Source organism: Grammomys surdaster, unplaced genomic scaffold, assembly GCF_004785775.1.
Source record: "Grammomys surdaster isolate TR1022 unplaced genomic scaffold, NIH_TR_1.0 125789, whole genome shotgun sequence".
NCBI classification, from domain to species: Eukaryota; Metazoa; Chordata; class Mammalia; order Rodentia; family Muridae; genus Grammomys; species Grammomys surdaster.
The window spans coordinates 2,486,571-2,503,837 of record NW_021620620.1 but is presented as its reverse complement, the minus strand read 5'-3'; the positions used below and the strand labels follow the sequence as shown (position 1 = coordinate 2,503,837).

The 17,267-nt window shown below is 38.3% G+C and overlaps 1 protein-coding gene across 9 annotated transcripts in view; it reads right to left on the bottom strand.

Annotated features, from left to right (window-relative positions):
- Window positions 1-1,280: 1,280 nt before the first annotated feature.
- Shld2 (shieldin complex subunit 2) overlaps window positions 1,281-17,267 on the bottom strand; it is a 73,372-nt gene continuing 57,385 nt past the window's right edge. For all 9 annotated transcript variants that reach the window (XM_028789125.1, XM_028789126.1, XM_028789127.1 and 6 more), the window contains 6 exons: window positions 16,951-17,145; window positions 16,665-16,799; window positions 13,252-13,458; window positions 9,644-9,872; window positions 3,083-3,198; window positions 1,281-1,641 (listed from right to left, as the gene is read on the bottom strand). In XM_028789125.1, the coding sequence (XP_028644958.1) occupies window positions 1,400-1,641; window positions 3,083-3,198; window positions 9,644-9,872; window positions 13,252-13,458; window positions 16,665-16,799; window positions 16,951-17,145 (1,124 nt within the window). In that variant the 3' untranslated portion in view covers window positions 1,281-1,399. The remainder of the gene's footprint in view (window positions 1,642-3,082; window positions 3,199-9,643; window positions 9,873-13,251; window positions 13,459-16,664; window positions 16,800-16,950; window positions 17,146-17,267) is intronic.

Below are 17,267 nucleotides of genomic sequence, written 5' to 3'. Positions count from 1 at the left end.
TGAACACTGAGACACTCGATAGCAAGGAATTGAAATTTCTCCTGAAGTTTCATGCTAAAGATGAAAAGGTAGGTGCCCTAGTTTTAGCCAGAGAGGAAGCTTGAAGTCCCAGAAAGAGACTTCATACAGTGCTGAGAATTTGCAGGACAGACCAGGGGCCAGGAGCCAAAGAGTAAAGTGTCAATGGTGGACAACGATGGATATGACCACGCCCGCGACTTTACCAACTGCACTGCATCCCTAGCCCAGCAAAGACAGTTGTAATGAAAGAAAGCAATTCAGTTTATAGCATAAAGTTGAGTGCTGAGGTGCCCCATCCAGCAGGGGAGTGGACTAGGACTGGGGGACCACCTGAAAGAGAGAATGGGGGAACAGGGGTATGCAAGAAACAGACAGCAGGTATAGAAGTCTGATTGAGCTGTCAAATTTTAATTTTTCCACATGGGGGTTATATACACATAGAAGCAGGATGTGGAGAGGGGGATGACATAGGGTCTCCTTGGTTTCTAGGGAGCGCAGGCGTTCTCAGGGGGAGTACAGATATCTTTCAGTACAGATATCTTTTATTGGCTGGGTGAAAAGTTCACAGAAGCAGCAGGGCAGAACAGGTCACTATGTACCTGTCCATAAGATCTATTGGTCATTTATTCTTATCTAAGTTAGTACTTTCCCACCAAAGCTACCTATCCATAAGATCTATGATTATTTGTTCTTATCTAGGCTGGTACTTTCTCACCAGGGCTACTTGTCTACAAGATCTATAGCTATCTATAGTTCTAGGGTTAGTGCTTTCCCACAGAGACCAAGACTTTGTGTCAGTAGGCATGTATGGCTGATTTAGGCCTATGGCTGACTTAGGCCATTAATGTATAAGCAAGGTCGCTCCCAACACTGAGGAGATGTTTTAAACGCAGATCTCCAATATTTAGTGCCTTGATGCATCAGGGTCTAAATGAAACCCAAATAAGGGATCCAGAATTCCAAAGGAACTGTGATATATTACCTTTATTGCTAGATTATTCCTCCAGAATAAAAAAAATACCAACAACAGAAAAGCAAATAATAAAAACTTCACAGAATTTTCTTAAAAATAATTTATATATTTAGTACAATTATATTATGCTAATAAGCTATTTTTAAAAACTCTAAGCAAAATCCCTGTCATTTCATTCATTTCAAAAGATACATCATAGGGTTGGATGGCTCAGCAGTTTAGAGCACTTTCTCAAAATCTACATGGCGGCTCACAGCCATCTATTACTTTAGTCCCAGGGGATCTAGCACCCTCTTCTGGCCTCTGTGGGCACCAAGTACATACATGACACACAGACATACACAGACAAAACACTTATATACATATAATAAAAATAAATACATCTTCAAAAGACAGATTGCTTCGTCACTCCTTCCTAGGAATGCCCCCTGTGTCCTCCTCTGGCCTTAAAGAAAGTCCTGGGCTCCACATCTTACATGAGTCAGGACAGAAATCTAGTAGGGAGAAATTCTGTTGCAGTGGGTAGCTGTTTTCATCCAACTCGAAAAGGCTCTGGATCTTCATCACACAAGGTTCTGCACGGACTGCCAACAAGGAGTGGAGCAGGTCTGCAGCAACCATGCCAAAGGTGACCTCTGAGGAAGGCACTGAGGAAGAACAGAGCACAGATGCCACTCAGGACCCCACTGGCTGCACAGAAACACATTCTGAAGGCTTTCCTTGTCTCCCTTGGTCCCTCAAGCTTCACAGACATACATCTTACATTTCTTGTTCTACACCTCTCTTTCTAGCATCAAATTGTTGAAGGTAGTCTAGAAAGATGGTGTGCTTCCTACAGAGCAGGAAAGCAAGCACAAACAATGCCCAGACTGACAGCAGCTCCAGCCATCAGCTTCTAAATACCTGAGGAACTGAGGTTTGGTCTTGCCTGAAATAAGAAGGCCATGTCTTTGGGAACAGTCAGGAGCACTGGTTCTTGCAGAGGACCTGGGTTTAATTCCCTGCACCCACATGGCAGCTCATAGCCATTCCTAACTCTAGTTCTAGGGAATCTAATGCCCTCTTTTAACCTCTTCTGGTGTTTCAGTGTTTACACTCAATTCAACACTCAAACACATAAAATAAATATAAAAATAAAATTTTTTTTCAGGTTTTTTTTTTTTCCAAGACAAGGTTTCTCTGTGTAGCCCTGGCTGTCCTGGAATTCACTCTGTAGACCAGGCTGGCCTCAAACTCAGAAATCCACCTGTCTCTGCCTCCCAAGTGCTGGGATTAAAGGTGTGTGCCACCACTGCCCGGCAAAAATAAATTTTTAAAAAGGGTGTGTCCATATTAAAAGGGGCCTCACACTTATTGCTTTATAGTTTTAACCATAAGAGTATATATACAAGCTGAGCACCTATGAACTGAGGTTCTTGGGACCAGAATGTTCTGGGATGTTAGATTTAAAAATAAACAAACAAAAACCCAAATACTCCAGACATTTGTATATACATAACATGGTATCTTAGGGATAAGACTCAAATCTAAACATGAAATTTATTATGCTTTCTATTTTTAGATTAGATGTTCAACTTTTTATTAATACAAAAAGCAACTCACTATTACAAAATTAAGCAAACAAAAGAACTAGATTAGCTTGTCCACTTAAGGAGTCTGTGGCTAATGAGGGCACACATGGAGCATGATCATCTAATAGGTGGGAAGTGTTTGCTTTCTTCTTAGTCTCTAACTGTCTCTGGCACTGCAGCTGAAGATCTTAAAAATCCAATCATAGATTAATTTCAATACATGGTGCTACACACTCCTTTTTTAACTATTACCAGACTAGGATCCTAGTGTTTTTGCTGAACAATTAGGAATCTAGGCTAAAGCGATTAGGTGCTTCCTTTATTCATGTACGAGACAGAAGTAATGAGATCTCACTTTCCAACATATGTATGCTTCTATGTCTCACTCAAACTAAACTACCTTCCTACTTTTATACTGACAGGGGAACTGCTTTATTTGCAGCACTGTACTCTTTATGCTCCGACTGCTCCTGCGAATGGTTCATAGAACAACTGCTGGATGGTGTTTCTGTTTTACCTATCACTCTGTTGAGGCAATCTGGAGAAATGTTGAGAAGAATCTGCTCCATCATCTTTGACCCAACATGGACACAAGTACTATGTCTTCCATCAACTATGGTCATTAAAGCCGGCCTACAAAATAAACAACAGAACTTAGAATCAGATTCATAAATAGAAAGGAATTTAGTGAAGACAAAATGTGACTGCCTCTGTGTCTGTCTCCCGTTTGCTCTTATTCTCTCTCTTGCTTTCTTTTCTCTGCCATTCTTTATTTCAACAAATACCAACTGAGTCTCTATTACATGCTAATGCTGGGTACACTCCTAACAAGATAAATCTGGTTATCTGGTTCCTTCATCCAAGGGAATCTGATAGGAAAGGGGTTTTCTCTCTCTCTCTCTCTCTCTCTCTCTCTCTCTCTCTCTCTCTCTCTCTCTCTCTGTGTGTGTGTGTGTGTGTGTGTGTGTGTGTGTGTGTGTGTGTGTTTTGTTTTATTTTGTTGTTGCTATTGTTCTGGCTGGCTGGTTGGTTGGTTGGTTAACTAGTTGGCTAGCTGGTTGGGATTTTTTTTTTTGGTTTGGTGCTAGGGATCCGATCCAAGAGCTCATGCATGTTGGTCAAACGCTGCACCACTGACCTTTACATCTAACTCCAAGATTCGATATATATATATATATATATAGATATATATATATATATATATATTTGTATATAATGTTGCCAAGATGACTCAATGTGGGCCAAAATAACCTTTTCAATAAATCATGCTGGACACATATGCAGGAAAAAGCATACAATCAGAAATCATGTTAAATAAAAGAAGCCAGATTCCGAATGACAAATATCACATATTTCATTTATATGGAGAACCCATGTGAAAAATTGTATGTATCCTATATATGTAATTACCTATACTATGAGTATTCCAGATGAGATTGTAAATATTGTCTTTATAAAAGCAGAAGGAGGACTGACTGGATGAAGAAAGTGAAGCAGCTGGAACTGCATGAGAAGGCATGCAGGGAAAGAGACATATGAGAGCAAAGTGTAATGACACAAATGTAGGAAGAAACCATGATGAATCCATTGCTTTGTATGCTAACCTAAAAATTAGTAGAACAAATATTTTAAAAATCATGCGAGAACATGCATATATCAATATGCACTGGAAGGAAATTGGATTTCTTCCTTATACCACACAAGGAAGTCAATACACAGAGCAAATTACAAACCTAAATATAACAGCTAAAACTATTAAAACCTTTGAAAGAAAATATAAGTATAAATCTCCATGATCTCGGCTTGAGAGAGGCACCTTTCTTATATCAGACACCAAAAACTCCAGGAACAAAAATTAAAACATAAGACCTAACACAGTAGCAAGGATGTAAAGAGAGATTGACCTTCATCTTGCTTCCTAGTAAGATGTAAAATAGCACAACAGCTTTGGAAAACAGCTTGGCCAAGTGTGTCATACAACACAACAAATACTTTCCTGAATGTGCACCCCAATTACTGAAAACTATGTCTGAATAAAAACATGTACACACATGTTCACAGCAGCCCCAAGGAGAAAACAACTCCAATGTTCATCAATTTATAATGGATGAATAAAATTAGATACACATATAATAGAATATTACTTTGCAATAAAAACAAAGTACTGTGCTAAGGATGTATCTCAGTTAGTATGCTTGCCTAGCATACAAAAACCCTAGATTCAAGTCTCAGAACCAGAGAAACCAGGCATGATGATACACACCTATAATACAGAACATGGGAAGTACATGCAAGAGGATCAGAAGTTGAAGCCATTGAGTCTCAGTTACACAACAAGTTCAAAATAAACCTGGGACTTGCCACCCCTCCCCCCCCCCAAAAAAAAAGGAAGATCACACAACAGCCATTGAGGTAAACTGGGTACAGGAAAAGTCAAATGTTATAAGGGGCCCCTCTGATCAGCTCAGAAAGAACAAAGATAAGGCCTTTGGCCTCTGAGCCTCTTGATAGAACTGCTCAGACCAAAACCCAGTACCAGGACCCAGTGTGTGTGATGGAGAAGTAGCTATGGGCAGTGCTGAACACAGCCAAGGTCTGACAGTCAAGTTGCAAGGCTGTCTTTGCTTGGCTCTTTGGCTATGGAAAAGAGAAGACCAAAAGGACCAGAGAAAACAACTCTAAGGACCAAGAGTGTCAGCAGTCAAGGAACAAAGTCAAGGCAGATGAAAAGTGGACCATTCCCAAGACAAAGAGGAAAGGAATCCATCTGATTTCAGACTTGAAGTCACTGAGACATGCACACACTGAGACCACTGCAAGTCTTTCATGCACTGAAATGAAAAGTGAGAAGAAAACTTCAATCTCTCCTCCCAGGCTCTGAGAAACAAAAGAACTCCAGCCAACCCAGCCGTCAAATCATAGCTGGGAATCCCACCTGAGGAGTAAGGTCCTGAGAAACCCCATTGAAGCCCAAACAAGAGAGCTGTGCTGAAAAGGAGTGTCCCTCTTCATTCCAGCAAGAGCTGCCCCCATCTGGGAAGATCAAGTTAGTACCTTTGCCTCTCCTGGCCCTGAACAAGCCTCAAGCATTACCTATATCTCAAAGGCCACTGTCTCTGGTTTCATGGAGACCCACAGCAGCTTATTTGGCCTGGCCACATTCCAGCCCAGCTCAGCCTACCACAGTCAATCCATCTCAATGAGCTCCAGCTAACACATGTTTGGAGGGTCCTGCCAAACCAACTGTGCCAGTTTCAACCACTGCCATACCCAGACAGGGTATGACCAACTCCACCTAGTCTAGCATCTCTTAGTTGGCTGTTTCTAGGCCTAGACTTTATAAAACATTGTCTTAGGCTTCTCTTCAGAAGGAGCCTGTTCCATTGCTTATGACCAAGGCTCCATGACCTTCCAGGCCTTAAATCTAATATCCACTGCAAGACTTCAGCCACCAACCAATTCCATGAGAGAAAGATGACATTCCAGGGACAATCATATCAGACCCCATCACAAAAGAGCAGAGGCTAGGGGTGGAGAGATGGCTCAGGGGTTAAGAGTACTTGTTGCTTGGTTTCCAACCAGACACAACTCCAGTTCCAGGATATCTACATCCTTTTTAGGAACCAGGCACAAACCTAGTGCATATACATGTAGGGAAAATACTCATAAAATATACATAAAATTAAATAAATTAAAACAACAACAAAACAAAGGCCAAAATGTGAAATCACAGAGAGGAAGGCTCAACAAGAGTGTGACGATGCTGCCAATATACTTTGGGGAAATAGCAACTGTTTCTTCAAAGGGGAAAAGACAAGAAATTTTCTTGATAATATGGTTATATAATATAAGCTATCAAGATTATTGGAACAAAGTGGTTTTCAACAAGGAGATTAAGATTGATACAGATGTACACACTATAGACATATAAATATAAAGATTCACATGTAACTGTAAATATGTAAATATACAGATAAAGTTCTCTCTTCTGAAATACTTTTAATACACAGTAAAACTGACAAAAAAATATATAATTCAGTTACTTTTAATAAATGAGTAATAAAGAAAGCTTTATTTATTTTCTCATTAATTTGATATTATTTACATTAGTTTTCAAAGTAAAATAACTCAAAGAAAGTATCTAGTATGAAGCCAAACTCAAATATTTATCTAATAATTAAACAAGTAATAAAACACTTGTATGAAAAATTTTAAGGTCAGCAAGATGGATCTGGGGATAAAGGTACTTGCTGTGTAAGTCTTGAATCCGTGTCTCCTACTTAGTTTTAGCTGTCAACTTGACACAGCCCAGAGTTACCTGAGTTTTAATCAGATTGGTCTATGCGCTACAGATATGTCTGGGGACATGTCTGGGGGAGTCTGTCTCTAGGCAGGGGTCCCATGCTGTATAGGAAAGTTACCTGGTTAGCTGGGCATGGTAGTGCATGCCTTTAATCCTAGTACTTGGAAGGCAGAGGCAGGTGGACCTTTGTGAGATTGAGGTCTACAAAGAGAGTTCCAAGTCAAAAAGAGCCACACAGAAAAACCCTGTCTCGAAAAACTAAAAAAGAAAAAAAGAAAGAAAGAAGGGAGGGAGGGAGGGAGGGAGGGAGGGAGGAAGGAAGGAAGGAAGGAAGGAAGGAAGGAAGGAAGGAAGGAAGGAAACCAATAAACTAGTTAGTTACCTGGGCAGAGGCTAGGGAGCAAGCCAATAAACAGCTTTCCTCTATAGTTTCTACCTCTGCTCTGGTTTGAGTTTCTCACCTGACTTCCCTTAATGATGATCTGTTATCTGGAAGCATATAATTCAATAGACCAGTGGTTTGCAACCTGTAGGTGGTGACTCCCTTGGGGAATGAATATCAGATATTCTACACATCAGATATTTATACTGTGATTCATAACAGTAGCATAAAGTTATCAAGTAGCAATGAAGTAATTTTATTTTAGAGGTTACCACAACATGAGGAATTTAAGGTTCACAGCATAAGAAGATTGAGAACTACTGCAAAAGACCTTTGTTTCTCCAAGTTGCTTTTGGTCATAGTGTTGATTATCATAGCAACAGAAAGCTAACTGGGGCGCCACAGAAGGAGAAAACCAACTCCACAAAGCTGTCCTCTGACATCCATATATGTCCCATGGCATGGGCACATAAACATCACAGACAATAATAATGACAATAACTTTTAAAAAAAATTTAAAGTATTGATATAGTCCATAACATGGACGAACTTTGAAAACACTCTGCTGAGAGGCAAGTCACAAAAGAGCCCACACTACAAAATTTCATTTGTGTGAAATGCTCAGGACAGGCAAATCTATAGCAACAGAAAGTAGGTTAGCAGTTTCCACTGTGAAGAACAGAATGACTGTTAATGGGTGTGGGGCTTTTATAGGGTATATTATGTTTAAAAGTAGTAGACTTGGTTATGATGATAGGTCTGCAATCCTGTGGATGCACTACAATCATTGAATTTTATAGTTAAAGTTCTTAAATATTTTATTGTGTGTGCATGGAGGGCATGTGTGCACATGCAATATGTGAGTTAACAAATATGATGGCACATGACTTATTGCTCAATTAAAATATTTTTAAAAGACAATGTACGATTAACTACAAATTGCAAGGCATGAATATGAGACCTGCCTGGGCTACATAGCGAGACCCTATCCCATCACCCCTAAATATATTGTATAAAATGGATCAACTATACTTCATTTTGAAGGCCTTAACTTTTAATAAGTCCATTTAATTATGTTTGTTGTAAACCATGAACCTTAATTTAATCTCCTTAGCAATCTACAAAGCAATAGTGAACTTCTGGTCAGGCCTGGTGGCACAGGACTTTGGTTAATTGAGAGGCTGACATAGGAAGATCAAACTCTAAGGCTAGCCTGAGCTACAAAGTAAGTTCAAGGAGGTCAACCTGGGCAATACAGCAAGACCTTGTCTCAACATAAAAGGTAAAAGAGAATTACATATAGCATTTGCCTAGAATAAGGCCCTAAGTTCAATAATCTGGATTGAAAAATAAGGAAAAAAAGTAAAATTCATTCACTTACTTGTTTTTATTTGTTTAATTTTATTCATTTTGTTGTTGTTACAACAAGGCCTTGCTACGTATTCCAGGCTGGCTTTGCCCGTGAGATCTTACTTTAGCCTCCTGTCATTAGGGCTGCCCATGGGCAGTAGCACACCCAACTTTACTCACTTATTTCTAACAAACACACATATCTGTACAGAGACATAAGGTTTCCTGACCTCACTTCTCTACATTACCTGTATGTGTGCCACGACAAATGACCTGCTGAATGCAGATGGATATGAAGGCACGCACGTGCACATCACCTAGGAAGCTGATGTAGGATTATGAGTTTGAGACCAGCCTGGGCTGCGTAACAAAACCCTATCTAAAACAACACAAAAATAAATAAACAAAACAAAAATACTGAATATACATGTGTTTCCTTTTGAGATATTTCAATATTTATAAATAATAGGAAAGGACATGAAACATGAGTCACTTCCAGTCCTTTGTAAAGGACTGCAATTTTATGATTCTAAAGAACAATTATCCAAGACCCTGAACACTGATCTGAAAGCAGTGTGCTTTTCACTGAGCAAGCTTGTTACCAGTTTCACCAGAGAACATACATTAACTAGCTTATCTTTCACTTCTAAAGTAAAGATGGGAAACTGAAGCACTGAAGGCTAAACAAATATTGTCCAGCCTCGGCAAACAACCCGAGAGGCCACAGAAGGCTTTAACCTTTACGTTGTCATTATAACATCCCACAATGGGGAAATGAGTTACGGATGAAACTGTTAGCCAGCGGTTAGACGTGAGCAGTCTTCAGTATGGCTCTTTAAAGAAAGTAAGATCTACTTACCTCTTTAAAATAGTCTGACTCATTACTGAAAAACTCTTGGTTTCACTCAGAAATTTTACTCTCCTCGTAAGCTCTTGTTAGTTATACTATAAAGGATCGGCATCGGCCGTTCTTAGTCACGTCCAGTTCTATGCAATAAATACTGTCTATCAAACCAACAAAATATCATACGTTGCTGCCCTACCTATAGAACATTTTCTTCCCAGCTAACGGCAAGCAGCTCAGACACTGTCTGTAGATCCTGTTCTCATCTGTCTCTAGTTCCGACCCACAGTGTGCACAGCCAGCATAGGTAATATTAGGAAGAGACGAGAAGATGCTCTTCAGAGTGCTGTGAGCACTCAGAGCTATCATCTGAGCCGCTGCAGCAGAAAACACCAGCTCGGAAACCTTGGCTTTAATCAGAACCACTCCTATGTAAACAAAAAAAAAAGAGAGAGAGATAATATAATTATAATTATTTGATTCAACAATAATTTTAATTGACAAACCCAGCTAGCAATATGGTTCATTTGCAGTCACTTACAGTATAAGCTACACCAAGGTCTGATTCTTGGAATTCATCCCTTCCTACAGAATCTCAACTTACTTATGGTTTCCATATAGAACCTAGAATGAAATGGAGGACTTGCTGCAGCTGAGTGAGTTCTGGGTTCCCATTCAAAAAGGAATTAAGAGTGGTGGTGGGGATGGTGGGGGTGTGATTTCTTTTGTCATTAACTGTAACCTCGACCATGTTAACTGACAATGTATTTATCTACTAAATACAGATTGAATATCCACTACATTTACTATGATCTTTTGATCCTAACTTACTTTTGCCTTTCTGCATACTAACATAGCTTATGAATCTGTTTGAACATGACTCTTCACTCTATACTCATTTAAGGATTTCTTTAAGCCTTCAGATTTATTCTTTGCTCTTCTATTAATCAGTTTTTTGTCGCTAAAACAAAGCTTCTGACATAATGTAAGAGCATAGAGATATATTTGGGCTCCTGGTTTCAGAGGTGTCAGGGAAGCCATGGTGGAGGAGGACAGCACAGCAAGGCAGCTCTCACCACAGCAGCCAGGAAGCAGAGAGAGGTGGCTGGTGCTAGATGGAGTTTTCCTTTCCCTTTTCTACAATCTGGGCCCCCAGCCTACAAGATGCTGACTCCTATAGTCAGAATAGTTTATTGCCTTTGGAAATATCCTGAAGACTCATGCAGAGGTGCACTTCACTAACTTCCTAGTCCTTTTTAATCCAAACAAGTCGGCAATCAAGAGTAGCCATCACAGTCCTCTTACAAAGGATAGACCAGGATGCCCCACATTAGCCCTTGTCCTATTTTCTGACCACCTCTTTTGGAACTCAACAGTGGCGACTCTCCTTGATGTCTTTCATTTGCTTTTGTCTTGGGACTAAGATGCTTTCATCATTTCTTCTATTCAGGCACACATCTCTACATGACTTAGTATAAATGGGTATTTAATAAGTGGTCACATATTTAAGAAGCTGTAGCAGATACAACATTGTCCTTATCCACAGACATGTTCAATCACACACAAAATTAACGAGAAGTGCAATTATTTCAGAAGACTGTCCATATAATTCTGTCATCTTACATATTTGCCTACCTATTTGAAAAATTAAGAGGCCATTCTAAAAGTGGACTTTGCTTTCAGGGGCATTCTAGAATTCTAGGCACTCAAATTCTGCTTCTTATAGGAGAGACTGGGTGTCTTCAGCTCTTTACAAGGGACCATCTTTCTCCAGCTTTTGTCAGCAAGCAGACCCTCTTGGGAAATCTCCCTAGTGTGATAGCCCCTTTCTCTAGCCCTTATTTAACTTAAAATAATAATAATAACAACAACGACAGACTAGGAAGAGTTATTTGTCCCTCCATGTTCTCTTTCTATTTTCATATTTAAAACAAACAATGACAGAAAGAATGAGTTCTGTCCTTGTAGTTGACCATAAGATAATGAAAAGGGTTAAATTTAGGGGCCTTTTGAGTACAACCTATCAAAGACTGGCTACAACAGTTTTGGTATCTAATGGAAAACACATCCTTAAAATTTCCAAGTACATTCCCAGTACTCGGCATCATCCCCAAGCTAGTGAAATTGTCTCTTTGCTACCACTAATCATGGGGTTCTGTGGTCTATTTTGTTGACTTCTGTGAGATTGTTTATTTTTAAGTCTAATTCTAGGTTTCAAATGGGGAGGCCAGAAGAAAGACACCAATGCACCAGCAGCAGGCGCCACTACAATGAGCCAACGTGTGATGGAGAGATGGGAAAGAGGAAGCACTCTGTGAAGAGATGGAAGAGAAGAGAAGCAGAGGGGTCTGTACACTGTGGAGAAAGGTAGGACTGGAGACTCAACGGCAATGGCAATGAGGAACAGGAGGATATGAGAAGGCCATGGGAGGTCCAGGCCTAGGCTAAGGGCCATGTCTTGGCTACCACAGGAGACCATGTGGAAGTCTGAGGGCAGTGCTCTCACTGAAGTTGATGGGGGTGGTGGCATGTTAATCTGATTGGCCCACACTGCCAACAGAGGCCATGAGTTTATTTTGATTCATAATTTGAAGAATGAAATCCACCATATAAGGGAAAGCATGATCATAGGAGCGAGGCAGTTTACACACTGAATCCTCTAGAAGACGGATGCTGTTGTTCAGCTTGAGGTCTCCTATTTCCATTTCTACTTAATTAGGACTTGAGCCCATAGGCTGCATGGTGTTGCCTACATTCAGGGTGTGTGTTCCCTCCTTAGTTAAACCTCTATGGTACACAGGTACATCCAGAGGTTATGCCACCTAGGTGAGTCTAAATCCAGTCAAGCTGACAATGAAGGTTAATCAACACAGTACACATATGAATTAACATGACTAGTGAAATTCATGGGACACTAGTGGCGGGGTGTGTGGCGGGGTACTGTCTCAATTTCCATCTTAAATAAGAAAAGGCAAAAGCCAAGTAGGTAGGAAAAAGGAAGTAATGCAAATTAGAGCAGAAGTGAATAAAAGAGAAAACAGGGGGAAAAAATCACTAAAAGGTGACTGCAATCAATAAAATGAATAAAAATTTTAAAAAAAGGAGACACAAATTACTAGTATCAGATAAGATCAATAGTATTACCTATTCTATAAATATTCAAAAGGATAGTAAAAAAATGACTTCCTATCAATAATTTTTGCTATGTCAATATTTTTTTAAGATTTATTTATTTTACACATGTGAATACACACCAGAAGAGGGCATCAGATCCCATTACAGATGGTTGTGAGTCACCATGTGGTTGCTGGGAAATGAACTCAGGACCTGTGGAAGAGCAGTCAGTGCTCTTAACCGCTGAGCCATCTCTCCAGCCCTGCTACATCAATAATTTAAATGAACAAATTTCCTGAAAACTACAAACCAAAATTCACTCAACAAGTTAATAATCTTAATAGCTCTGTATTTATTAAATACATTGAATTCATAGTAAAAACTTTTCAACAATGAAAACTTCAAAGCCTGACATGGTGGTATACAGCTGTAATCCCAGCCATGGAGTGAGTGGCTGTGAGCATGAGGATCATGAGCTGGAAACCAGGATAAGCTACATAATGATATACAAAGGCAAAAACACAATTATACATAAAAAACATTAGGTGATCAAAAGACTGAGAAATCAATATCTGGTTTAGCTACTTACAGAGATCTACATTTCACTTTCATATTTAATTATATATATTCTCACAAGTAGTAGCCTCTTTGCTTACATTGAAACTAGCAACATTTTATGACTCAAGATCTTACCTGAATACTTATCCTTTAGATGAGTTGCTAAGTCTGATATCTTGACAAAGGAGGATGTATTTTTCTGAAATTTTGCTCTGAATGAAATTGCTCTTACATCATCATCAAACAGGCATTCACAGGAAGACCATAGTGTCGTGTGTAATTCTAAGTTTTCTAGTATGCAGTTCCGCTGAACAAAAAGGTACTTAAATTCCCAAATACAATCTTAAACAAAAACAAATAAAAAGTCATTTAAATAAAGGATCTACACTCAGAATCAGATTAAGTAGACTAACCTAATTAAATCAACTAAGCCTAACTTTTACCATTAAAGAATTTGGGAAAAAAAGACAAAATATAACCATGTGTTAAAGCAAATGAATTTAAAAGCTACAGACTTTAAGATTTCTGAGAGAATCTCTCTCTAGAGTCCAGGCTGCTCTGAACTCTTACTCCTCCTCCCACTGCCTCCAAGTACTAGAACTGCAGATGGGCACCACTACACCTGGCTGGATGCCATCTTTGTCATCTTTTCTAATGATTTCTTGGGTCCCTAAACAACTGCCTTTTAGATTAGCACATTCCAATTTTGACATCTATAAAGTTTATTATTTTTTTAGCTAGTTGAATTTTTTAAAGCGACACTGAAATGGACGTTTTCTGATTCCCTCATCAAGAACCAACTTTTGTTGTTTTGTTTTTGTTCAGAACTGACAAGTAAGTCAACTAGTCTATGCAGATAGCATCATTAGATATTAGGTGGGTGCTAGGAACTGAACCAGGTCCTCTACCAACAGTTTACAGCTGATTACAGGAAAAAAGTTATACTGAAAAATCTCCTTTTGCTTTACTGTAATTTTAAAGTGGAATAAACAAGAAATATGATTGTTTGACAAGAAAGTTTATGAGTCCTTGGGTTTGATCCCCAGCACTGAATAAACTGAGTGTGGGGCTGCACACCTGTAATGCAGTCCCTTGAGAGTGAAAGCAAGAAGATAAGAAAGTCAAGATCATTCTTAACTACTTAGTGAGCAGAGGCAAGTCTGGACTAGTCCTTGTCTCAATAACTTAAAAATCAGTCCTTACTGAAGTTGTTAGAATAGATGCTACTGTGTCTAAACACTGTTTTGTTCTTGTGGTTCTAAGGAAGTCAGGTAAGTAAGACAGCTAAATTGTTTTATCAGTAAACTATTGGTTATGGCAAACTTGAGGAAGTTATATTAGAAAAGTTTTTAATCTATTTAAATCCATATTTGAATTGAAGATTTAGGATATAGTCGGGTTACAAATGTAGACATAACTAACTTTGGATAATATATGATTATCCAAATTATGTCCAACTATATATCCAAATATAAATTGGGATTATTCATATTATTCTGCTTAATTAGCTATATTATGACAGTACTTTATTTTAACTTGTTATGCATTTAAAATGGTAAACTGCATTTTAAAATAACTGCATGAAAATAGCATTTGATTCTGTATAAATTATTTTATGGTCATCTAATTATTCTTTTGTTTGTTTGTAACAGGGTCTCATGTAGCTCAGGCTGGCCTCAAAATAACCATGTACCCAAAAATAGCTTTGAACTCCTGATCCTTGTGCCTCTATCTCCCAGTGGTGAAATTACAAACAATTACTCTCAAGAAATATGATTTATGTTGCTAGTGTACCTTCATCAGAATCTAAACCATGACTAGTGCCTGTTGCAAACCTACTAGCAAGGCATATTTCAAAGAAATGAAATTTTGGGATTTCTTCTTATTCTTCCCCAAAGTATCAATTCCATTATCTTTAGTATTGAATAAACAGCTACTTGGTAATCATTTCTGATTATGGAAGCTATGTTTGTTATCCTTAAGAGAATGTGAAAGCCAGTGCCTACTACAGAGGTTGAGATAGAGATACACTCAAGAACTGCTAAATGAATAAAAAGGAAGACAACAGTTTCTGGAAGTTCTATCACTTAAATGATCCTTCAAAACTGAATTTTTCTATTAAAAGAAATTGTCTTGAGGTATTAAAGCAGATGTTGAAACTTTAAAATGATGAGGGTTGTAAATAAATTTAAGATTAATTGCCGGGCAGTGGTGGCACACGCCTTTAATCCCAGCACTTGGGAGGCAGAGGCAGGTGGATTTCTGAGTTCGAGGCAAACCTGATCTACAGAGTGAGTTCTAGGACAGCCCGGGCTACACAGAGAAACCCTGTCTTGAAAAACCAAAAAAAAAAAAAAAAAAAAAAAAAAAGATTAATTAGTGAAGTCGGCAAAAACTATATCAAAATTCCTATGTTCGTGTTTTCAATATTCTCTCCTATTATCACATAATACTTAACTCTAAAGAAAGAGTCATATTAAGAAAAGAACAATGTGTTCTGCTACCACACCAGTCTACCTCTGACCTACATTTTGTTTAGCATGCACTGAACTCGTGTTCACGGCTGACATAGAATGGTCAGTGATCATATCTGTCATCAATACATGTTTGTCAATTTCACAACTGGACAAACATCTGTCACTATTTGATCACAACATAAAAGTCAGACTTATCTCAAATCCTAGTTACGCTATTAATGATTAAAAGACAATGTGACAGACAGATCCTGTCTACAGATAAGCACTGAGGCAGAAGTTTGGAATGCAACATTAACTCATCCAAGTCTGAAATAATGAATCAGTTGATCGATGTCTAAACTACTTTGCAGAGTAAGGTAACTCAAAAAACACTAATTAAACTACCTCTCATTGTTAAAATCAGAATTTCACAGTAGTGAAGGAAGATACTGTACTAATTTATTAAAATATCCCTTTTAATGTAATGCACCATAAAATATTAACTTGTGCTTTTAAAATACATGCATACTACTGGGTCATATTTTTAAAGCAACCATTCTATAATGGCTAAGAGCTCATATTTTGAACTGGAATAAAAATCCAGAACATAGTAATAATTCAACAGGAAATGTGACTTCAAAGACCTAATGTTTCCCCATAACATCTGCCTTCTGACAGAAAGGAATTGATTTATAAGAACACTTCAACTGAAAAAATTAAACTACACATACTTCTCCAGAATAAAAATTTTAAAGAACATCTCTGAGGGGCTAGAAAGATGGCTTTATTAAAAAATAAATCATTTTTTAAAAAAGAACATTATTTGAAGGAGAGGATTTTTTGCTAATGTCCTTGTGTAGTAAACATGAAAACATCCAAGCCTTTCTGTTGTCATCATTAATTACAAAGGACTTCTAGATAACTACATTGCTTTAAGTATAAAATTATAGCAAGAGTACTTTTCAGAGGAGCATTCAATCATTATTATTTCAAATTCTGTAATCTCTTCAGAGTCTCTGCACCTCAGACAAATAAACATTAATCATTTACCAAGATATAAATAGGCTAAATGCTTTTTTTCAGTGTATTTACCTTTTTTCCTTTGAAGCTGAGTATACCAGGCTGCTCCAGGACCCCATAATATAAGCACATAATGTCGACCTTGAGCCTGTTCCACTGTTAACACAACTTTTCTTTGCTTCTGTTCCCTATAACTATATAATGCCTCTAGAAAAGAAAAAAAAACATTTTACTTGGTATTACTCTGCTTAGGTGAGACCACAGTATCACATGCATCATAGTAACCGACTGAGACACTAAGATGGGCTTGTATATTAGTATTTACAAGCTAAATTAAAGAGGCCCTCAAAATACTTACCTGTCAATACAGTGACATCCACTACTCTGAGTACTGCATGGACTAATGTATCAGGCTGCAACTGCTCCAATTCCACAAACTCTACAGTGTCCATTTTCTGAGGCTGCCTTTGAGGCAGATCTTTGAGATAGGAATGTTTTGAAGACACATATGCCAGTAAGTCCTGAAGTATAACATTGGCAATTACATTGGAATCTAAGGAAGCAAAAAAACACACAGAGAGACAAAGGATGACATCATATTTTGGTGGTGATCATAAATGCAAAAACCACAGCTGTGGTGGTTTGAAGAAGACTGCCCCATAGGCTCATATATTC